The 24,317-nt window shown below is 49.6% G+C and overlaps 1 protein-coding gene across 1 annotated transcript in view; it reads left to right on the top strand.

The window, feature by feature from the left end:
* TRABD2B (TraB domain containing 2B) overlaps window positions 1-24,317 on the top strand; it is a 199,213-nt gene that overhangs the window by 150,207 nt on the left and 24,689 nt on the right. The window contains exons 3-4 of the mRNA XM_036446383.2: window positions 12,532-12,678; window positions 16,965-17,139. Of these exons, the coding sequence (XP_036302276.1) occupies window positions 12,532-12,678; window positions 16,965-17,139 (322 nt within the window). The remainder of the gene's footprint in view (window positions 1-12,531; window positions 12,679-16,964; window positions 17,140-24,317) is intronic.

The following is a 24,317-nucleotide window of genomic DNA, read 5'->3' as shown; positions in this document are numbered from 1 at the left end:
GGGTTGTGGCTGAAGGTTGGGGATAGGCTGTGGTGAGGGGAAGGGAGGAGCGTGCTCAGTTCCTCCTCCTTAGGAGGAAGACAGAGGTGCCTTCATTGTCAGGCTGATCTCCTGGCTTCACTCTTGCCTCCCTGATTCCATATTGACACAGCCACCAGGGAAGGCCTCTGCTCACACTCTCCCGGGCTTCCCGCTCACTCAGGGTGCAGGCAAAGGCCTTCAAGACCACTGGCCCCACAGGATGTGCCCCCACTGCCCACCCTGCCAAACTCTGACTGTGCCCTGGAAATCCCCGCTGCCTCCCTAGATAGACCTGCTCTGAGCCCTGAACTGATGTGACATCACCTGGACTCCCTTATTCCAAGTCCAATGGGAAGCACTGGCAGGAGAGGAAGACAATTCAGACATATCATGCCCCCACCAGCCCCCTCCTACCTGCAGGCTGCTGTGGTCCAGACCAGGGAGCGGGAGAGTGATGCTGCCTTCTGAAGGCAATGACTCTGGTCAGGTTCAGGTTCCTGACCACCCACCCCTTTCGCTTCAAGGCTTATAGGCAGGAAAGCTTCCTGCTACTGCTATTCCTCCTGCCCCCCCATGCCCTGTCCACACACACTCTTGTGAGTATTCCCGTCATTAAACACGCTTCAATGACCCTTTCAGCTGAAGCTCCTTCACTGGAACTCACGTCACTGGCAAAGCACCATCTGTTCTCTGTTGGGTTCCTGCCCGAGACAGATCTCATCTATCAGTTCCCCTTCCCCCACTTCTCTCCTGCCACACTGCCTCCTTTCTGTTCCCCACGCCCATCTGGCCCGTGCTGCCTCCGTGCCTTTGCACGTGTTGTTTCCTCTGCCCAGAATACTCTTCTCTCGGATACCCACAGGACCACCTATGTCATCTTCATCAGATCCCTTCTCAAGTGTCACTTTTCCCTGTGCCTTTCCTGGATATCGTATCTAAGATGTCAATCCCTCCAACACACACACACTTTCTGTACTCGTGACTTAGCAATGGTCATTCTCTAACATAGATGTTTTACTACTTGTTTTTGTTTGTTGCCAGCTTTTTCCAGCAAATAAAAGCTCCTTTGTGGCAGGGAGCTTTATTTGTTGTGTTTACTGCTCTGCCTTCGGGTCCTGGAACAATATTGGGTACCTAAGTGCTCAATAAACAATTGTTCAGTGAGGTGTGAATTGATCCTTTTCGTGGGTGGATAAAACAAGGCCCAGGGAAGAAGAGCGACTTGCCCAGGGCTTCCTGGTGGCGATTCAGATGGTGACTAGATCCTCGCTCTGCCTCCCAGTCCAGTCCAAGCTCCAGGAAACCTGTGTTTACTTGGATGCCCGCTGCTTAGTAGCACAGTATCCGGAGACAGGATTCTGTGCCATGGGCCCTGGAGACTCGAATACTGAGCAGGAAGCAGGGAAGTTGTCAGCACTGCTTTGGTGCTGCCGATGGGGCAAGGAGAATAAATAAATAAAGCTCAGCCAGAGTCTGGTGGGCTCTGACCTTTGAGGAAATGTCCCCCCAGCTGGGGAAGGCTTCCTGCCAGGTAGACTGCCCTCCTCCCCAACCCAGGACGCTGACAGGCTGAGTGGCCCAGGATCCAGGGGGCTCAGCTCTCCCGCTCTGTACCCTGGAGACACTGGGTCCCCACAGGGAACTGCTTGGGATGGGATTTGGAAAGGGTGGTTCATTCAGCTTTCATTCATTCATTTATTCAAATTCCTTCTAAAATATTGTTGAAGCCTTTATTATGTAGGTCAGGCACTGTGCTCTTTGCTGGACAAACAGCACAAGGACAAATGAATTGCCTGCCCTTCAAGTGTCCCCTTGAAGCAGGAAGGGTGAGCATGGATGGCAATGAAGCAAGAAGTGTCAGTGCTTTGGGGGCATTAGGCAGGAGCCTGCCCAGTGCATGGGCTGGGAAAGTTCTCTGAGGAAGGAGCCTCTGCAGCAGGTGAACCAGAGGGTGGAAAGAGGGTTCCAGGCAGAGGCAGAGCAAGGAAGAAAATCTTGGCACAAATGAGGGTCTGAAAGAGTGAAAACAGTGTGTGTGTTGCGGGGCGGGGCGGGGGGGGGGGGGGGGGGGGGGGGAGGTGCGCATCTTCCAGTCATGTTCCTCTCCTCCTATGTCAGCTCTGACCAGGCCCCAGGGCTAAGGTTCTAGCACCCCTTCTCCTTTGGAGCTCACTGTTCAGAATATGGGCCTCCCACACTGGCCCCCATTTTCTGTTTATGTCTGTTCTTCCCACCAATGGTGGGGGAAGGTGGCTTGGTGGGTGGTGCCTAGGGGGATCGGAAAGAACCCACAGCCTGTCAGCTCAACCTGTGTTTGAATCCCTGCTCCAGTTCTCCAATGTGAGACCTTATGCAGGTGACTTTACCATCTCAAGGCCTCTGCACCTGCTGTTCCCCCTTCCCTCATCACTCTCCACTCCTTTTCTGCCTTTTTTTCTCTACATAATACAAACACTCTGTTTGTCAGGATTCCCAGAGAAACAGAACTAATAGGATGAATAGATATATAGATACTCGAATACATATATATTTTAAGGAAGTGGCTCACATTGTGGAAACTGGAAAGTATAAAATCATCAAGGCAGGTTGTAAACTCAAGAGAAAAGAAGTTCAAGTCCAAAGGCAGTCTGTAGGCAGAATTCCCTTCCCTGAGGGAAGTTGGTCTTTTTCTGTTAAGACCTTCAATTTATTAGATGAAGCCCTCCCTTATTCAATTATTATGGGGCATAATCTGCTTTACTCAAAGTCTACTGGTTTAAAATGTTCATTTCACCTAAAAAAATATCTTCACAGAAACATCTAGAACAATGTTTGACCAAATATATGGGTACCATGGCCTAGGCAAGTTGACAAAATTAACATCACAAGTCCATCCTTGTCAATGTGGCAACCATATCCTTTTTCTTTTTTAATCTGTTCAATTATTTTTTTTTATTTTTTAAATAAATCTTTACTGTTCAGATTATTACAGATGTTCTCTTCCCCCCCCCCCATAGCTCCCTTCCACCTAATTCCCACTCCACCCTCTGCCCTTACCACCCCTCACTGTCCTCATCCAGGTGTAAGATTTTTGTCCAGTCTCTTCATGCACTCCCCAAGCCTCTTTCCCCCTGAGAATTGTCAGTCCACTCCCTTTCTATGCCCCTGATTCTATTATATTCACCAGTTTATTCTGTTCATCAGATTTTTTGTTGACGTGATTTTTTAGATTAACTTGATAGATATGTATTTGTTGTTCATAATTTTTATCTTTACCTTTTTTCTTCTTCTTCCTCTTCTTAAAGAATACCCTTCAGCATTTCATATAATCCTTGTTTGGTGGTGATGAACTCCTTTAGCTTTTTCTTGTCTGTGAAGCTCTTTATCTGACCTTCAATTCTGAGTGATAGCTTTGCTGGGTAGAGTGGTAGAGTAATATTGGTTATAGATTCTTGCTGTTCATCACTTTGAATATTTCTTGCCACTCCCTTCTGGCCTGCAGAAGAGAGTAACAAGAAATCAGCTGACAGTTGTATAGGTACTTCTTTGTTTTTCTCTTGCTGCTTTTAATATTATCTCTTTTAATATTATCTACTTTGCTCTTGGCATTTTAATTATAATGTATCTTGGTGTGGTCCTCTTTGGATTCCTTTTGTTTGGGGTTCTCTGCACTTCCTGGACTTATAAGTATATTTATTTCACAAGGTAGGGAAAGTTTTCTGTCATTATTTCTCCAAATAGGTCTTCAGTATCTTGCTCTCTCTCTTCTGGTACCCCCATAATTTGGATGTTGGTATGCTTGAAGTTGTCCCAGAGGCTCCTTACACTATCTTCACTTTTTTTTTCTTCTTCTTTTTTCTTTTTGTTTTTCTGATTGGGTATGTTTTGCTTCCTCATATTTCAAATCTTTGGTTTGATTGTTAGGGTCCTCTAATCTACTATTGGATTTCTGTATATTATTCTTTATTTCAGACAGTATATACTTAACTTCTGACTGGTCCTTTTCCACTTTTTTGGCTTCTCATTAAGATCCTTGAAGGTCTCACTAAGTTTCTCGGTGGTTTCTAGAAGATACTTAAGTAACCTTATAACTGTGGTTTTGAACTTTATATCCAATAGTTTGCTTTCCTCTATTTCTTTCATTTGTGACATGTTTCTTTGTCTGCATTTTGGCTGCTTCCCTGTGTTGATGGAATGGCTTTGTGTGGTAGGTGACCTATAGGGCCCAGTGGCTGAGCCTCCCCAATCACCTGAGGTGGACACTTTGGGTTCACCCCTTTGTGGGCTGGGTGCACAGTCTTGTTGTAGTTAAGCCTTGATTGCTATTGGTACACTGGGAGGAGTTGACCTTCAGTCCAATTGGCTGTGAGGATCATCTGTGTCTATAATGGAAGAACTGCTGTGCTGAACACACCCTTATGGGGCAGGACTTGCTTCAGTGGGGCTTTGGTGCTCACTGAGTCTGCCTCTTGAGTGTATCGCTTATGGATGTGAAGAGTTGAAATCTGGTGTCCTCTCACACTGACCACTAGGTACACTGGCCCCTGGATCTTCAAGGAGGTGCAAGTCAGCTACTGTCTGAGGCCACCCAGCAGGAGATACAGCAAAATCTGCAGATTTCTTCTCTTTGCTTGGGGTTTGAAAGTTTTGGAGTTAACCCAGCTGCAGTTTATTAGGTTAAGTTGCAATAGAGCAGGCCATTCATATGCAAAAGCCACTATACACAGTTTGGGTTGGTTCGTAAATTGGGCGGGGCAGGATTTCAGGGAACCACTAGGCCCTGTGACTAGGGCATGGCAAACAGCAATGGCTGCCATTCAGTGGTTTATGCATTTCCACATCTCCGAGTCCCGCACCCCAGTGCAATAAACAATGATTCCTGCATGCTAATCTGCGAGAAAGCACCCTCACTTTCAGACCCAATGCCAAACAGTCCAGTTTCTCCCCATAGGAGTCTGGATCCCCAGAGTCTCGCCAGAAACTGGAGTTCAGAGCAGTTGGGAGCTTGTGTCTCTCTCTCCCTTGAAAAAGACAACTGCGTCCTCAGTTGCCAGTCCTCTTCGCGCGCACCTCCATACTTCTGCTTTTCCACAGCTCTGCATCTCCTCCACAGTCTCAATGTGCTTTTGTCTTTCTTTCTAGTTGTAGAACTTCCACTCAGCCAGCTTTCCCGTGGTTCTGGGTGATAGTTGTTTTGTCTTTTAGTTGTAATTTTGGTGTGGTTGTGAGAGGCAGCACATATAGGTGTATACCTTATGCCGCCATCTTGGTTTCTTGGCAACCATATTCTTAAACCATACTTAATCTCCAAAAAGAGACAATAGGAAGGTCATAATTCCACCTGACCTGATGTCATGATCCTGTGTATAACCAAAAGACACTCATTTCCCAGAATGCTGTTTACTCTTCTGCTTGATGTCCCATAACCTACATATATATGATGTAGAGTCAATAGTACTTAAATACTATGATATAAAGTCAATATTTCTGACATTACATGATGGGGGAGAAGAACAGAAAAAGAAAACAAAAAATGTTGCACACACATTGTTTACAAAATAAGGAAGAAATAGTCCTGACAATAAGGTCCTTGATCCTGTAACCAGTCACATGGTCAGAGCCTATACTTAAAACCCCATTCTTCCCTTACCACTTCTATATTCCCTCTGCCTCCCAAAAGCACCTTAGTTGGTTCTGTATCTAGCAAGCTAACCCAGGTCTTGATTCCTGAGGGTTCAGGGCCATCCATAATCCTGCCTGGATTGTGTTGTAGTTTTCAATGAAGCTTGTTAGGGCAGGGTGTGGTGATACTGAGATGTCCTAAGAGACCTTCTGTGCTCACACACCCTTCCTTAACTCCATTGAGGTTGGCATCCAGCTCCCTCGGTAGTCAGGATCAGTCCCCAGCCAGCACAGTGACTCCCTTCTCTGCCTGTTGATCCAGAGGCATGAGGAGCCCTTGGCTAAAGTGCAAACTTAACTTCCAGTTCAGTGGAATCATTGCTATGTCTCTAACATTCAAAATATTAATATTTGCTACTTCTCTGTTTTATTCTCCATGTCCCCCCAGCAAGTAAGCTCAATGAGGCAGGCTTTGGTCTATTTTGTCCCTATGTCCCCAGCACCTAGAGCCGGGTCTGGCACATGGTGGGTGCTCGATAAGCATCGCTGAGCGGATGAGGCCTTTGCTGTGACTTCCCTGTGAGAAGTGCTCATCGCCCACTCGCACCCCAGCCTGAGAGCCCAGCCCGTTCAAAGGAGCCCCAGGTCCCAACACACTCCTGACAAAGGGCCCTGCTGCCTTTCTCTCTGAAGGACATTGCTGAGCCGTCAAGTGAACACAAGGCCTCAGTGTTCACCATCTCAGCCCTTTCAGGACTGTTTACTAGACTAATCTGCAACAATAAACCCGTCCGCACCCTCCTGGCGCCTGCCTCACTCCATCCTAGGCCCGTGTTTGAAGATGTGTTTAAATTCCGAGCTACATTCAGCAGACGCCGCAGGCCAGCTCCCGACCGGCGAGCACTGGCGAGGGGGGCCAGCGGGATGCTTAGGGGCGCTTGGTGGCAGGGCCTTTGCACACAGACGTCCAAGGGGAGCAAGGCGGCTCTAGCCTTCACCTGGTGTTTGTTATTCCATGTCAAAGCCTTATCATAAACATTATCCTAGAGTGGGCCACTGAGGCTCCGGGCGAGGAGGGGATGTTATGCTAAAGTGGCCGGGAGCAGAAGGCACCAAGGCCCAGGAGCCTGTGAGCTGGGCCAGGTCCGGAATTCAGGATGAATGGGAGGGAGGCAAGGTGGTGCTTCTACACAGGGCCCACTTACCCACTCTCTACTGGCACGGCCAGTTGGCAAATCTGTCTCTAAAATGAGCCCCACTTGGGTGAAAACCACACCCAATTAATTCACCAATCCCAGATCCCTGTAGAGAATCAGCAGCAGGTAAATGTTTGGTCAATGGATGAATGAGTGTAGCTTCCCTGTGTCTATTGGAAGCACCAAGAATGCTCTGGATGGAGCACATTTTTCTTTGAAGTCCTGGTGTTGGGAACCTGTTCTGGAGCCAGACAGACATGACTTCAAATCCTAGCTCTTCCTTTACAAGTTATGTGGCCTTGGGCCTGTCCTTTCTCTCTGCTTCTTTGGTGTCCTGTTGTAGTAGGGACACTAACACTGCTGGTGGTCTCCTATAGAGAGGCCATGTGTTCAGGATGAACATGGACTGTGCCAGTGGACAGCTGGAAGTCCTGCCCCAGAGGTCCAAGGGACTGCATAGCATTCTGGGCCGGGTATCAGGAGATTGGGGTGTGAGCCCACTCTACCCCAGCTCACAGTGTGGCTTGGGTGAGCCCCAATCCTGCCCACTTTGGGCTTCTATCTCCTCTTCTATGTGTTGAGGGCACAGGATGATCAGTGGTTCTCAAACTGGGTTCCAGGGTACCCATGAGTTCCATGGAGAAGCTTTGGGAGTCCCTGCTGCAGGGGACATTGAAATAGCAGGACTTCAGGATCGAGCCTGCCTCCCTTATGTCAATCAGGGAAGTTTCTAAAATATTTTTATCTGCTTCACATTTTGAATTCCAAGTAAGACTCCTCTGGAAAACAGTAACAACAAAGAAGGGATCCCATGGCTAAAAAAGGTTTGGAAAATCACTGGACCTGATGACGCCCAAGGTCCCATCCAGCTCCAATCAAGAAAAGTTAAGGACTAACTATGTTTTTCCAAGTGTCATTTAGCCAGCACTCTCTACTGCCAGAATTGTTCCTAGCACCCTGCAGATTGTAAGTGCTTCATTCACTAGAGTACCTCCAGGCTCCATGAGGGCCGCGTGACTGAGGAAATGACTTCGTGTGGCTGAGAAGGTCCAAGGGAGCCATTTCTCCTCCAGGCATGTCTTCTGGGTGCCTGAGCTGATGACCTCATCACACGCCAAGAGGTGCAGGGCCAGGCCTGCCCTGAGAAGCACTGGGCAGGTGTGTGCAGCAACAGGGTGTGGTCACAGGAGGTCTGTGTGTCTCAGCCGCCAGAGGAGGAAAGCAGAGCGTTCCAGCTTGACACGGATGCTTTCATCCAAGGCATGTGCCATGTGGGAGGAAGTGCCTGTTGCCTTAGCAATGTCCTCAGCAACAGGTCCACTGCCTCCTGTGATCCATCCCCAGCCACCATGCTGCCATCAACACCCTGCACCAGGTGGCCGCAGATCGGATTTCAGGGGTAGTGGCCAGAGCCTGGAGAAGGCCCAGAGGTAGGGTGGTGGGGTCTGACCTCATCTCCAGCCAGCTCATTAGGGGGAGCAGTCTGGACTGCTGCGTCCAAGCTCAATCCAGCTCTCTCACCGCCAGAAATAAATGTGGGAGGAGATGGGTGGAGGTGATCTAACAAGCACATTTTGGTCCCATTGCCCATGACAGTATTTGGAGCAGATTTTGTGTACCTATGGCATGAGCTTTTTTGTCTGGAACCATGCAGTAACACCACTTGGTGGGAACTTATGCCGTGTGGTCGTGGTGTGCCCCAAATGCAGACAGGGTGCCAACATTCTAAGGGCTAGTCTGAGGGATTGTCAAGCAGCCTTGAACTATGAAGTGACCAGAGCAGCTATCAAAGTGCTAAGGAAAGGGTGGGGTAGCATGCTGTCTTTCCCAGGTCCCATGCTGAGTATTACAAATATAAAATGAGTAAGGAGCACTTCCTGTCTTCAAGAAGCTCATAACCTATTGGGAGAGAAGGCATTACACTCTAATGTACACACTGTACTGGAGGGAAACACGGAGGGAAGTGTCGCCACAAATGTGCTATGTGGCAATGGCGATGAGCGTTTGCTCAGCTATCTGAGCCCAATTGCAAGTGGGCTCTGCTGGGCTTGCTTGCATATCTGGAAGCTGGATGGCTGTTGGCTAGTGAGAATGGTCTTGGTTTGACAACTGAAGCAATGTGGCTCTGCCTTCCATGTCTCATCCCCTGGCAGGCTAGCTTGGGTGCCTTTGGGGCAATAGTGGTGATGCAAGGGGCAGAAGAAGCACATTAGAGCTTTTCAGGCCACTACTTGAACTAGTTAGTAACATCCCAGAATCAGAATGGGAGGGAGCTACTGACTTCCAGGGAAAAGGGCATGAATACTAGGAGACCTTGGGAGTCCCATGGAGGGCTCAGAAAAGTTTAGTGGAGGAGATATCTGAGCTGAGCCTATATGGCCAAGTCTAAATTTGTAAGTGGAGAATGGAGATGGAATGCACAGGAAATAGCATGTACAAGGCACAGAGATGGCTACATAGTTGAGCACTTGAGGACACAAGGGCTGGGTCAGAAACATGGTTATTGACCACAGCAGGGTCCAGGTCACTGCCTTGCATACTTTCTTGAAGAACTAGGCCTTTATGTAAGGGCAGGAGACACCCAGGAAAGTTTTGAGAAAAAAAGAGGAGACCATCAGATTTGTGTTTTTAAAAGATGGCATTGGCAGAAGAATATGGGCTAGGTGGGATGGGAGGGGTCTGTAGGGACAGCATAGAGCAGTGGACACAGTGAGAGATGCCTGGGCCTGAATTGGTGTGAATCAAGAGGCTGGGTGACTGTCTTCCAACACAGTGTACAAACAGAATAAGCAGAGCCTGAGAACTAACAAGCCAGGTAGCCCAAGACCACCTCCAAATGTTTTGCACAGGACTTGCAACAAGTTTTCCCCCATATCTGTGCTAAATAACTCAATGTCCAGCTCCTCCTATTGGTTGGCCAAGGGAGACTGGCATACAGTCATTGTGTGAAACTGAGCAAGTCCCTTCCCCTCACAGGCTCCATTTCCCATCTAAAAGGGGACCTTGAAGATCATGTCTCAGGGCTTTCAGACCTCATGTGATTCACGTTACGTTAGATCCGTGGTCTTCAAACACCAGGAGCCATTGGGCTGTGAAGAAGTTCCAGGGAGCCTGTTAAGACTCACATTCTGGCTCCACCTTATATTCCAATTCCATGGATGGGAGCTGGGCATCTGACAGTCTGGAGCATTCCAAGTGGTCCTGATGCCTGTCAGGTCTGCCTGGGTGACAGCAGTGTCCCCAGGGCCCAGCATAGAGGCTCTTGAGGAAACATGTGTGAATGTGTCTGACCTGGGGGCATGGGTCAGCCCTGGGGGCCCAGTTCCTAGGCCTTTCCTGGTGAGGATGGCTTCTGGAATGGGTGGCATTTGGGTAAGGGCTTGACATCTAAGCTTCTTTGGGTCATTTGTTTGTTTGCTTTGTTTGGGGGTGCTCCCAATTACAAAGTGAGTTTGTGCTCATTCTAGAACATTCCTAAACACAGGAAAAGAAGAACACAAAGGAAAACTTGCCCATCATTCCAAATTCTAGACAAAATTAAGGTTTTTATTTTGTCACATCCTATCTAATAAAAGAATAATATGCAAATTGACTGTACCTCTGATACACCCACAAGCCATGCTACCAGCCAATCAGGAGCAAGTATGCAAATTAACCTAACCAAAGTGCCTACAGCCCCAGAGCAAGCAGGAGGATTGGTTTTCCCCAGCAATGGAGGAAACCAAACTTCACACTCACCCTGGCTGGCCATGGACTCCACTCAAGGCTACAAAGTTTCAATTATAGAAGATAAATAAATCCCAACAAAAATGGTGGCAGCCATGGAGCTGGAGAGAGCAGGAGGCTTGGGTTGCCCCAGGCGATGAAGGAAGCCAAGCTTTCCACCTGCCCTGGCCTGCTCTGGCCTCCATTCAAAGCTACAAAGTTTCAATTATAGAAGATAAATAAATCCCAGATACCAGGGCCTCCGTTTTTGGTCTCTATGGGGTGTGGCTGGCCTGCAATCCACCACAGGCTCCTCTCCCAGGCCACCCCACACCCCAAGGGAACCACTACCCTGATCCAGGATACTCTTCAGGGCAAACCAGCAGGCTCGCACCCGTGCACCAGGCTAATAAAAGAGTAATATGCAAATTGACCATTACTCCAACACACAAGATCGATGCTCCCATGTGGACAAAAGATGGCCGCCACAAGATGGCCAGCAGTGGAGGGCAGTTGCAAGGGACACCAGGTCTGCAAGGGAGGGAAATTGTGGGCAATCAGGCCAGCAGGGGAGAGCAGTTGGGAAGGATCAGGCCTGCAAGGGAGAGCAGTTGGAGGCAATCAAACCTTCAGGGGAGGGCAGATAAGGGTGACCAGGCTGGCAGAGGAGGGAAATTGCGGGCGACTGGGCATGCAGGGAAGGGCAGTTAGGGGCGTAATCCAGGCCTGCAGGGGAAAGCAGTTGGGGGGGACCAGGCCTGCAGGAGAGGGCAGTTAGGGGCAATCAGGCTGGCAAGGGAACAATTACCGTATTTTCTGGCATATAAGATGACTTTTGAAACGAAAAAAAAGTCAACCGAAAATCGGGGGTCGTCTTATACGCCGAGTATATCCCAAAAAATGTCTCGATATGCCCCTAAACGAATTTTCCAACTCGATCCTGCACCAATCACTGCAAGGCTGCTCGGACCGCCTCTCTAACTCAGCCAATCCAAGCAGGCTTTTTATGCATGCAAATTATATAATACATGTTCTGTACCCGAAGCTACACTGTGTTCTAGTAAAAAGCCTGCTCATATTGGCCAGAGTCAGAGAGGCGGTCTATTAAAAAAAGAACTGGTGTTGCCTCGGAAGTGGGGGGTAGTCTTATATAGCGAATATAGACCTAAACCTATGTTTTAACTGTAAAAATTAGGGGGTCGTCTTATACGCCGGAAAATACGGTAAGCATTAATCAGGCTGGCAGGAAGAAGTGGTTAGGGGCAATCAGGAAGGCAGACAGGCAAGCAGATGGAAGACAGCAGTTCTGGATTGTGAGAGGGATGTCTGACCAGGATCAGGCCTAAATGGGCAGTTGGACATCCCTCTAGGGGACCCAGATTGGTTAGGGTGCAGGCTGGGCTGAGGGACACACCCTCCCTGTACACAAATCTCATGCACCGGGCCTCTAGTCTTTAGATAAAATATTAATACTCAGCCCTGGTCAGTGTGGCGCAGTTGGTTGAACATCGTCCCATGTATTGAGAGGTCGCCAGTTTGATTCCTGATCAGGGCACATGCCCAGGTTGCGGGCAGCTAAATCTTGGTGGGGGGCATGCAGGAGGTGGCAAGTGTGTGTGTTTGTGTGTGTGTGTGTGTGTGTGTGTGTGTGTGTGTCCCTCCCTCCTCCCTCTCTCCCTCCCTCTCACTTTCCCTTCCCCTCTCTCTAGAATCAAGTTTTAAAAACCATAAAAAAAAACTATGTTAATACTCTTCACAGGAGTGGAGACAGTGTGGGCAGAGGGCTGGGGATGGGAACAGGCTGCACGTGTTCAGAGGTCGGTGAGTAAGGAGTGGGAAATGTGGAAACGCTCAGACTACGCCAGCTGGTGCTGGCCCCACACACCTTCTCTGTTTCAGTGCCTGTTGCCCCAAGGTCCAGAGGGAGGACCACCAGTCCTGGAGGTGTCGGGGACCTCAGCCAGGTCCCTGAGCACAGCGCTTATTTCTCTTTCTTCCCTCTGCGCAGGTGCTGTTTGCCCTGAACCAGACCCTGCTGCAGCACGAGAGCGTACGGGCCGGGAGCCTGCAGGCGCCCTACACCACGGAGGACCTCATCAAGCACTACAACTGCGGGGACCTCAATGCTGTCATCTTCAACCATGACACGTCACAGGTGAGGCTCCTCTCCTCCAGCCTGGACAGCCCCTGCATCACTAGTTCTCAAGGCCAGACCTATGGGAACCCACCTGGCATTTATTAGATGCCTATTGTGTGCCAAACACAATCTTCTTTCCAACCATGGTAAGCAGGAGCTGTTGGGATATTCATTCTACAGATGGGAAAACTGAGGCTCAGATATGGGAAGAGACTTGTCCAAGGCCACACCACTCATTATTTGTTGGGTTATCAATTTATGAAGAGCAGTATTTGAGCCTGATGTGTGTATGCCCAAGAAGCTTAGCCTGGAAGAACAGAGTGTCCAGCTCAGCATCTAGTGAAATTAAAACCCAGGGAGAGAAAGCCCACAGTTAATCATACTCAAAGCTTGGGCTGAAGTCTAACCCAGAGCGTTCTGCCTTGTTTTAAAGCCTAGAGAAAAAACCACCCACAGGCTGGGCAGACAGTTGGTGGGACCTCGAGAAGCTAAGCATGGCTCTACTAGGAAGAGGGTGAGAGTTTGCATTGGAGGTACAGACGGGGTCTATGTTGTGTCATTCTGCACATGCACCACCCCATTGGAGCGAGAGCTCTTGAGAGCAAGGGTGTGGTGCTCATCTCTCGATCCCAGTGCCAGCACAGGGCTTGGCACAAGCGTGTATCAGTGAGCAACTGCTGCATGAACGAATGTAGTAAGACACACGTTGTACATGGTTTGGTGGAGAGAAGGAAGGAGAAAGGATCCAGAGATCTGGCCACAGGAGACTCAGATTCTGAGAGCTCTATCATAGTGGAGAAGGAGGCAGGAGAGAACTCCCACACCACAAGGTTCATAGGCATTCCACCAGCCATTTGCTTTGTGTCAGAGCCCTACCCTGCGTTCTCCATTAGGGAGAAGCTGGTGAGCCCTGAGCAAACAGAGCTGTGTTGCAGAGGCAACCTGGTCACCACTTGAGATGTCCAGGCCATGATGTGGCCCTGCTGGAGGAAGGGGCATACAGGATAGAGCTTAGCCAGGCTGTGGCTGACACTAAACTGAAGGAGGGGGGAATGGCATGGCTTTCGGAGATGGCAAGCTCAGATTTCCTGTGAGCTGTCTCTGACGGGTGAGATGCCTATGTCATTTTAGGGTTTGAGTAAGATCAGTTTTGGAAAATGCATAGCACAGTGCACGACACAGAAGAAGTCACAACTAAATGTCAGCTTCATACAACTAACCTGGGGCATGGAGTTGTGATGGCAGAGGCCACAGTAAGGGTGGCTTAGGGCAGGGGCAGAGACGGAGATGAGAAGAGATGGCCTTCGGAGCCATCAGAGAACCAGAAAGGATTTATTTGCTTCCTGACCAAGAGTGTGCATGTGCGGAAAAGTGAATCTCCATTCATTCCTTAGGAAGCTAAAGAACATTTAACAAGGACAAGAACCAGAAAGTTGAATGTCAAAGCTGCAAAGGAGTTGGGTGAGGCACCCAAGTTCCCTGGGCTGCTCAGTGGCTGCCAACATTCTCTGCCTGTTTCATGCTGATGGGCCTTTGCTCAATGCCAAGGGTGGGTCCTGTGGGTCTGGGTTTGAGCCTGGAGCAAATTAATGATGTCATTAGACTTTTTGGCAGCCTTACATCTTCTGTGACAAATGTAAATGCAGGGCACATGATAAGATTTTAAAGAGGACACGTCAGGTCCCCAGGGCCCTAGAGTGATGGGTCTGAGATGGGGTGGTGAGAAGATGGGCTAGGGCTGTGGGTGTGACCTCAGTGTGGGCTCCCCTGACCCACAACCAGGACTGGGTCAGGTTTGACAGTTGAGTGCTCTCTTCATGCCATCAGAGGCCTCAATGGCCTCATCCCTTTTCTTCACCCCATTCATCCAACAGACTTCTTCTGAGAACTCCCACTGGTACAACCCTGTATCAAACTAGGGGGCCATAGATCATCCTCGGACTGGATCTGCTGCCATGGATGGAGCTTGCAGCCCAGTGGGGAGTCAGACTTGTCCATGAGAACACTGTGGGACCTGTGTCTGAGAGGGTGCCGAGGGGTTAGAGAGCCACAGGAGGTACTTCACAGAGTGAACATGTCTTGGTTTTTTCCCAGACATTCCAGGTTCATGGTTAGGGCAGCCTGACCCACACCTGGTAGTTATTCTGACTCTTAATTATATATGAGCTTTCACTCTCAAAAGTGTATGAGTGTGGACAATAAAAATATTACCCTCGTGTTACCAATTTCTAAACCCAGTATCATAGAGGCCAAGTCACTTGCTAGTTATAGAGCCGCTCAGCTGGAAAGTGGTAGAAGAGGGATCCAACCCAAGTTGCCCTGACTTCTGGACCCATATTCATATCACCTTAACTCCACTGCCTCTAAGCTCATTCAACCATTCATTCATTCACAGTGTGAACAAATATCTGTGTGTTGGTACAACAGTGTCTTACATTCTTTCCCATGTTCAAGGAATGAAGAGGAGCCTGAGAGGGCCATGCTTTCATAAATAACCCTTCTGGGTCCCAGCTCTCTGTATTCCCCTCCAGGGGAAGCCTACAGGGTGGCCTTTCTTATGGCTACAGCAAATCTAAGTGTGGCCTGTACTGTCTGAGCTGCCAATCATCCCTTCCACAGTAGGGGATGTAGTAAGAACTCCATTTCTTCATTTATCCATTTGCCCAAAAGCCCGTGGGCGCCAGCCTATCAGACACTGGCATGGCTCCTACCTACAATTCTATAGGAGACACTAGCCATAGCCCTGTCCTGCTCAGCCTAGAACAACAAGCCAGGCCTTTCTGGCAAAGCATCCCTTCCCCTCTCGCCCTGAGGAGCACACTGGTCCTTGGCCAGCAGATATCAGAGACAGATGTTCGGCCTTCTCCAAGTCCCTCGGGGCTCAGCCTCCGTTGATGCCTTCATTTTCCTCAGAAAGAGTGTTGACAACTCGTCAGTGGCTCTAGAAGCCATGTGGCTGGGCCACATGATTCTTCTGGGGGCTAAAACCTGCAGGAAATTAGTCTTCTGGTGCCAGATTCTCCATCTAGCTAGTCCATCAGTCAGCTGGGCTTTATGGCCTGTGCTTTAGGCCTGGATTGGTGAAGACAGAGAAATGGAGAAGAGACACCAGGAGGAAGACATGCCGTGAGCAACAGCATGGACGTTGACAAGTGTGGGGAATGAGATCTGTTCTCTTTCCTCCATGGCCATGGCTTCCTCTAAGTCACACCACAGTGCAGGACATCTGGACCCGTCACCCAAATGGAAAGACAACATGCTGGGAAGGGAAGAATGCAGGAGAAGGCCATGTGGTCAGGAAGTATAGCACAGCTCTATGTTCAAAGTTCCAGAACCCTCTTCTGGATGCCTCTTCTGTTCCAGGCATTGATAAAGGTTCTGCCCCTGAACTCAAGTTGTTCTCTGCCTAGTTCAAGGACATGTCAGTGATATTGGCCCCAGGTCATGTGGCTGGGTGTGGACAGTGGGTCCAGAGCTGAGAAATCAATATAGTTCCAGGCCAGGTTGCTAAACAAGCCACCACTATGGAGGAAGCCATGTCTTGGAATTGAAGAATGGAGGAGTTTGGTTATGTCCTGGGAAGTGGTGAGGCTGGGGATGGAGAGATAATGGTGGAAACAAGGCTCAGGCATTGAGAAAACCCAAGTTAGGACCTCTGCTCTCATCTTTGCAGGATGGAGTGGGCTTAATGTGGCTCATGGGAGCAGCGATCATCTCATGTAACCCCGAAAAAAATATTGTCAGCCCCATCTTATTATACAACTGAGGAAACTGAGACTCAGAAAGTTAAGTAACTTGGCCAAAGTCACAGTGTCAGAACAGGGCCTGAAGCCAATACCCTATGGCCCTTCTGCTGTACCATGCAGCTCAGCTGACCATCCACACATGCTTGCTGAACAAAATTTCCCGAATGTGCCAGTGCTAGACTGCCGAAAGGAGAGCAGTGAAGCAGCTGAGCTCTGGCTACCTCCCAGGACCTCAACGCCTGGAAGCTGAGGTTCAACAATGCAGAGACATAGAAGGGTACACATGTGAGGGCAGCAGTCTGGGCTCTCTTCCTGCTCAGCCTCTTTGCTAGCTGTGTGTCTTTGCACATGTCTCTGGACCTTTCCATTCTTGCTTTCTTCACTTATAAAAGTGGAATAAACACACTCATCTCAAAGGGTTTGGAACTGATGAAAAACATATAGCCCACTGGGGGAACATACAAAAGGTAAGTTGCTGGCCCACTTAGGCTGTGTGTGTGTTTGAAGCCCACCTTGCTCCAGAAAGAACTGAAGGCAGCCTCTGTCTTATCTTTGCAGCTGCCCAACTTTATCAACACCACACTCCCGCCACACGAGCAGGTGACAGCCCAGGAGATCGACAGCTACTTCCGCCAGGAGCTCATCTACAAGCGGAACGAGCGCATGGGGAAGAGGGTCATGGCGCTTCTTCAGGAGAATGAAGACAAGATCTGTTTCTTTGCCTTCGGAGCAGGTTTAGACCAGAATGGGGAAGGGATTATTTGCGGAATTCCTAAGGGCTGGGAGATTTGCTAAACCCTTTCCTGACCTCTGCTTCATAAAGGGAAAAGCTGAGGCCCGCAATGGGGCAGGGAAAGCTACAATGTGCTCAGCAGACCTGGGACCCAACGTGGTTCTCATGTTTCTAGTCAAGAGTTTTTTTCATTATAGTCTCCGTGAACAAAGAGGATAGCTCTGGCCAAGGCCAGCACAGTCTTTGTGGCCCTTCATGTCCCAGGAGGCCATGTTGGGAGCCAGAACTGAGCCAGTTCCCACTACCCCCAGCCCAGCTTTGGACCCCCCTCCTCCAGCAGAGCCAGGGCCATGTGACTCAGTGGGCAGAGGTGGGCTCTGATATGCCCCAGACCTGCCTACAAATCTCAGCCCAAACCCCATCCAGGCTGCATGACCTCTGGGTGGTAATTTCTCAGAGGCTCAAGTCTTCCTCTATGAGTTATAGCAAAACTATTAGATGAATTTAAAATATCTATCTTGGAGAAGAGTTATAGAAATTAGTGACAACATTTAAATAGCCTGCCATTTAGTAAGAACTCACAATGGCGGATACTATTATCATGATCATCATCATGACAATTACGACAAGATTTATTATCCCAATATGGACCATGAACTTGATGCTTCTCCTGGGGGCTCCAGCCTCTTTGTACAAAGTGAAGTCCCAATGTCCAGATGCAGGGCTTGCTCAGCGTCTCTCCCTACTTCTTCCCCCATCCCTCTTCTTCTCCAAAATTTTTCTTCCTGTCTCTGTGCTGGCACTGCTGATGACAGTGATGTCCATGTTGGGAACAGGATATTGCATTTGCCTCCTTTACTAGTCAGCTTTTGTTCAGAGCTATGACAAACATGTATTTTTTTCATGTTACCACCATTTGGGTTGATGAAATTCACCTCCTGTTTCATGAGAATTAAGCAAGAGGCCTGGCAAGCACTGACAGCCACTGCCCTCTCAACCCTCCCTTCAATGGACCATTTCCCACACAGGGTCTGCCTGGGTCAGGCTGAGTTAGACCAAGCCGAGCAGTTGGTCTAACCTGGAAGAATCCTAATTACGCTTTGGGACATGTCTACTGTTTGAGGTCTGCCTTCCCCCACCTCCTGCTCCTGCCATTCAACCCCATAAACTTGAAGGGCAAAAGCTAGGGTTCGTATGTCTATACCTGTGTTCCCTCCTCTGCAGCCCTCAGCACATGGATGAGGAGAGGCACATGGGTGGCCTCAGACACACAGGACCTCTGGGGCAGCCTCTTTAAGGCCATGGATTCTGTCTGGGTATCTCTGTGGTTCCGTCTCGGGCCTTCCCATATCATTGGGCTCTGGGGACCTAAGTCAGTCTGACTCTTGTTATCCATCCTCTGCCCCATCCTCAAAGAAGGCACAGGGCCCCCAAGGCTGCGGAAGGAAGGAAGGGAGGGTCTATGCCACTGGAGATATGCCTATTCACCCCCCACATGTGTGTCTGCTCATGCATAGGTCTCCCAGAACCAGTTTCACTGGGTGTCCCAGGAAATAGCTTGGGAAACAGAAACAATTATAAGACACCCACCCAATGCTAGCCCAGCTTTGCCAGGTGTCTGAGCAGGGCCTCTGCTGTGGTTCTGCCACAGGCTCACCTCAGAAGCCAGTGAAGGCCCTGAAGACTCTGGGCTCCGGTGCAGTGGGGAGGGGCCACATAAGCTAAGAAAGGAGGTGGGTAGTGGCACTGGTGCCTGCCCCTCCCACCCAGTGCCTATCTCTCCCCCATTCCCCATACCTTGACCAGTGCCTATCCAGACCTTTCCAGTGCTGATGGCAGACTGGCCCCTCCTCTGTGCTGCTCCACAGGGGAAGTTGGGGCAAAGGGTCAGGGCTTTGGAGTCAGGATGCCTGGGTGTAAAGTGTGGCTCTACTAGAGTCCCCTAAGTGAGCCTGGGAAAGCCATCTCACCTCCAAGGGCCTCAGACTCTCCTTTATAAAATAGGGATAATACAACTGTCTCATGCGATTATGTTGAGTACACTCATTTTAGATCACCGGGCTAAAACTCTGTGCCAGCGTGGAGGGATTCTTACAATAAAGCCCCTACTGTGTGTCAGCCATCAGTCTATCTTCTTAGATTGCATTGCCTTTGATCTTCACAGTAACACCACAAGATGGGTTTTCATATGCACATTTTCCGGATGAAAACCAAGGCCCAGAAGAGGAGAGTGTCTTCCACACGGCTGTGCAGGCAGACCTCTGGGTCCTGGACTCTTGGGCACGGGTCCTGGCCATTTCTCCTATGCTGGTGCCCTTGCCTGGATACTCCCAGAAATGCTGGCCATTTTGTGGGGAGGTTGTCTTTTTAGCTGGTGCACCTCACAAAAGAATACTCTCCTCATGTCTGCGATGTTTCTATTTGGCCTCTTCTGGAGGCCAGCAGAAGAACCCTTCAGCAGGTTCAGGGGTAATTGGGGGACAGACATGTGTGCAAACTCGGAGCAGGCCTGGGTGACGTCTGGGGGCCTGAATGGAAGCCCTGCCTCTCAGGAGGTAGCTGTGATGAGTGTGCAAATCACTGTTCTGGAAGGAACCAAGCTGCTGCTGTGGAGGAGTGAGCCAGCCTGGGGGAGGGGAGGTCAGATTCCTGACTGCCAGGATCCTACAGAAGGACAAGCTGACCCTGAAGGGCCCCCGAAGATGTTAGGTGGGTTTTTGGATTTCCTCTGATCTTCAAATAACTGAGAAAAATAAGTACAAGTTGGGGAACTTTTTATTAGCTAAGTTTATGCAATTCGCTGGCTTATCTTTTAGTCTGGTGATCTTTTTTTTTTCCTACTGTGTTTGAAGTTTAACTATTCTTTTGAAAATAGAATGATGATATAAGACAAATGGGGCTTTTCAAGTCCTTACTTGGCAAAATAAAAAGTTGGTAACTATATTATTCCAACCACCTTCTCTACAGATAGGAGAGAACTGAGCATATTTAACACATGCAGGAAAGACTAGAGTTAGCGCCGAAACCGGTTTAGCTCAGTGGATAGAGCATCAGCCTGCAGACTGAAAGATCCCAGGTTCGATTCTGGTCAAGGGCATGTACCTTGGTTGCGGGCACATCCCCAGTAAGGGGTATGCAAGAGGCAGCTGATCGATGATTCTCTCTCATTGATGTTTCTAACTCTCTATCCCTCTCTCTTCCTCTCTGTAAAAAATCAATAAAAATATATTAAAAAAAAAAAAAAGATTAGAGTTAGAGGGAGTGTAGTACAGGAGAGAGAGAGTGGGAACAAATTACTGTCCCAGGGCCCTAAGGAGGCAGGAGGGACGTGACCAGAGCTCAGATAGAGGGTGTGGCCTTCGGTAGAGGAGGCCATCCTCCCCTGGAATCAAAGGGAAGGAGGGAGCAGGCCAGCAGGCTAAAAGGCAAGAGAGGTCTCAGCTGATGACTTCTCATAAGAGCTCCACTCTGTAGAGTAAAATGTGAAGTAATCTGCAGAGAAAAGGCAGGAAGATGGGAGATTCTTGATGTGAAGAGGAGAACATTTGCCACAAATTCAAGAGAGCTTGGCCACAAGAACTGTCATGGACCGGAAGTTAAATGAATTTCATAGCATGGGCCAGCTGTGGTTGATTGGTAGTGGCTACCTGGAGTGGGAGGATGTAAAGATTGATAACACACATCAGAGCTCAGCAGAGAAGAGGCCCTAATTGATGAGTGATGCCTGCTGAGGATCAGGATTAGGGTACATGCCTGTTATATACCTGCTCTGTCTGTCAAGAACACAGATGATCTAACTAGCAATGAGGACCCGTGAACCTGCAGTAATCTCAAGACACAGGTTGTAAGTTTTCCGACAGCAACATTGAACATCTGGGGTGCAAATGAGGATGCTGCCCTCCAGGCCACTTCCTGAATTTATCCTAGTACCCCCTGCTCAATGAGCCTCCCACTGTATATGAACTACTCCAGAGCAGGCACACTCCTCTTCAGAATTGCCAACACCTAGGAATGTTCTATAAAGACATCCAGGACCAAATCACCCAAAATCAAGTTCATTCCATTCAGTCACAAGGCATCTCCTGGACCCCAGGCCTCAGGTAGTGGGAGCTGGGGTGTCTCGGTCCCAGGCAGTAGATAAAAATGGCAACTGTGTCCCTAGCTCCAGGGAACTGGGCTTTCTCAGGACGTGTTTACTTGTGCAACCATCTTGCAGCCTGAAACAGAATGAGTAATGTCATAACTGGCAAGGCTGGGCTGGAGACATAGCCAGACTCAAGGGAGACCTCTAAGGTCATTCATGTCGAACTCTGAGAGCCAGAGGTTGCCACAGGTTATCGCACATCCTATAACCCTCACATGCTAAAATCTGAAAGTAATTCTAACTTCTGACATGGCAAAGTCCTTTGACCCAAGCATCCTATTGTTTTAGGATCATGTGGTTCTCATATCCCATTGTCTATCATAATAGCATTCTAACATTCTGGCCTAATTTGCTTCCATCCCTCTTGGATTCCTTTGGAGAAGTATGGAGCTAAGAGCCTTCCAAGATCTGAAACTTTCTTCAAGTTGGGCTACTGGCACCTGCCCCCACAGGAAGCAGAGGTCCTGGCAGAAAGCAGGATAATAGGCAGGCCGTGTGAGCTCAAGAGACAGAGGGGCTATAGCTATACTCCAAGTACCCCCACAGCCAGCACGCCCAGTCTCCAGGCCGATGCCAGACAGGGTGATGGCTAGCATCCCTTCTGGCCCCAACATTCAGCAATTCCACACATACCTGACAGAGGTTTGAGTGAAAGGAGTCAGAGTGAGTGAAAGAAAGCTTCCTGGATGAGGTGAGACCACTTGAAGTTTCCTGGATGCAGGTCCAGCTACTTCTGAGTTCTTTCATCATCCCATAATCCTTAGGACAAGACTTGCACCCACTTCCTTCCACCCTTGCTCTTTACTCCATGGCCTCAGGAACAGAAGGAAGCCCTTCAGAGCTCAAGATTGGATACAGAAGAGCAGTCATGGCCCATATAGGGACTTTTCAGCCTTAGAAACAAACAGGCAGTACATGCCAGCTGCTTTCTCCCCTCTCAGACAAACGCCCTTGGCCAGCCACGCTCCCCATGCTGGAGTGCAGGGCCACAGTGCCTGGAAGTGTCTCAGAATTTCCGCATGCCTCACAGGACCCTGTGCCCCACCATGTGCACATCTGGCAGATGGCACACCTACTCTGGGCTGCAGTCCTTGTCCAGAGTCCTGTTCCCGTGCAGGACACCCAACCAAACAGAGGAACATCCCATCTGCTAGTCTGTCCCTAACAGGAGCCAGCCCTGGCCTCTGGAACAGAGGAGAGTCTAGAAGAACAGAGGTCCTCATGCCAGGCTTGAGCTCCAAGGCTGTGTCATCAATGAGCAGAATAGGTGAAATGCCAGCTGTAGGTCCAGTGCTCTATCTAGCCAGTGTGGGCAAGGCAGGAGGGAAGAGCATGTCCTAAATTGAGAGCATGGGCTTCAGAGCCAGGCTCTGAGTTAGAAACCTGGTGCTTGGAGGAAGCAGCCTAGGTGGCCCCGCTTCTCTGGGCTGCAGATTTCCGCCCTGCGACACAAGCCTGGGAGTCATGGGCTGGTGGTGGTGCAGCTCAGAGCCTGGGCAGCACCATCCATTAGTGGATGTGAGCTCTGTGTTATTTCAGGGTCCTGGCCCCTCTGAGCCCCCGTTCCTCCAAAGACAGGACCCACACAGGAGAAAGCAGGGCCATCCCAGGGAGAAGCAGAAGGGCTCTCTGACCTCTGAGGACTCAGCTGGGAGACTTACAGGGAAACCCCACTGGTTTCGGTTCCAAGTGACCATGAGGCTCACACGTGGTTAGGTCCCATCCCTGTCCACATCATTGGCTGACAGGAAGGTCTTCTGGAATCCTGGGTGCTGTGATTCTAGAAAGGGAGCCTCTGGCTCTTATAGGGTGTTATCATGCCCAAGGTGAGCCCTACACTGGGCACTGCCCCCTGCAGGTCACATGCCTGACTTGTGAGAGGTAAAGGCTCCTGGAGAAAGGAGAAAGCAGTGCTGTCTCCAGCCCTCAGAGTGAGTCAAAACCCCCAGGGCCTGTGTCCTCACCTCGAAACCCAGCGCTGATTGAAGGAGTATCTGGTCCAAAGGAAATGGCTATTTCAGAGGAACCAAGAGTGTTGGCTTGGAGCTCGGACTTGGGGGAGGGGCATACTTTTAAGAGGGAGTGCACAATTAGGACAGATTCTGAAGGGGACACCCAGTCTAGGCAATTGCCAGATGGATGTCAAAAGCCCAGAAGCAGCTCCAGCCCCAAGAGGAGGCCTGCTTTATGCCCTTTTTAAAAGAAATATGTTTTCATTTATTTCAGAGAGAGGGAGGGAGAGAGAGAATCATTGATGTGAGAGGATAACATTGATCGACTGCCTCCAGCATATGCCTTACTGGGGACCAAGCCTGCAACCCGGGCATGTGCCCTGATAGGAAATTGATTCTGTGAGTTCTGGTGCATGGGACAACGCTCAACCAACTTAGCCACCCTGGTTGGGCAAGGAGTGCCCTTTAGATGCACACAATCTGTGTGAGCACAGGCAAACCCTGCTCTGCCCTTTCTGCCTAAGTGGCACTGAAAGAGTCTGCTGGCCTCAGTGGGACTGTTGTGAGCTCAGTGAGAAAATGAATCAAAGTGTTTGGTACAATCTAAGTGCTGGGGAAATGGTAGGGGGTTTGCTTTCTCAGTGTCCATCTTTGTTTCATTAAGGACAGATCTGCGCTGTCAGACATCCTGATTTCTAACTGTCCCCAAAGAGGATCAAACAGTAAAGGGGGGCAGAATTGGGTGCCACCCAGCCAGCCCCAGCTCTCTGTAGGGTCTTTGAATCTTCTCTGCACCAGCCTGACAAGCACTCATTGATTCTCTGCTTGCACACCCCCAGAGACAGGGCACGCACGCCCTGCAGAGCTGGACAGTTGCCTGGGGGAGTGTTCTTTGGAACCAGCTAAAGCCTACCTCCTTAGTTTACCCTGCCTTGATTCAGAATGCCACCACTCATATCTCCTGCCCCAACCCTTGCCATTACCCACCTCCTCTTTCACGTTCTGCTCTAACAACCCAGAGCTGCTGTTGGTGGCCAGCGCACTTTTCCTTTTGTGCCCATGCGTGTGCAATGCCCAATGTT

Source organism: Pipistrellus kuhlii, unplaced genomic scaffold (genome assembly GCF_014108245.1).
Source record: "Pipistrellus kuhlii isolate mPipKuh1 unplaced genomic scaffold, mPipKuh1.p scaffold_m20_p_2, whole genome shotgun sequence".
NCBI classification, from domain to species: domain Eukaryota; kingdom Metazoa; phylum Chordata; class Mammalia; order Chiroptera; family Vespertilionidae; genus Pipistrellus; species Pipistrellus kuhlii.
Note: the sequence above shows the minus strand (reverse complement) of the source record. Positions and strands in the feature narration are given on the sequence as shown.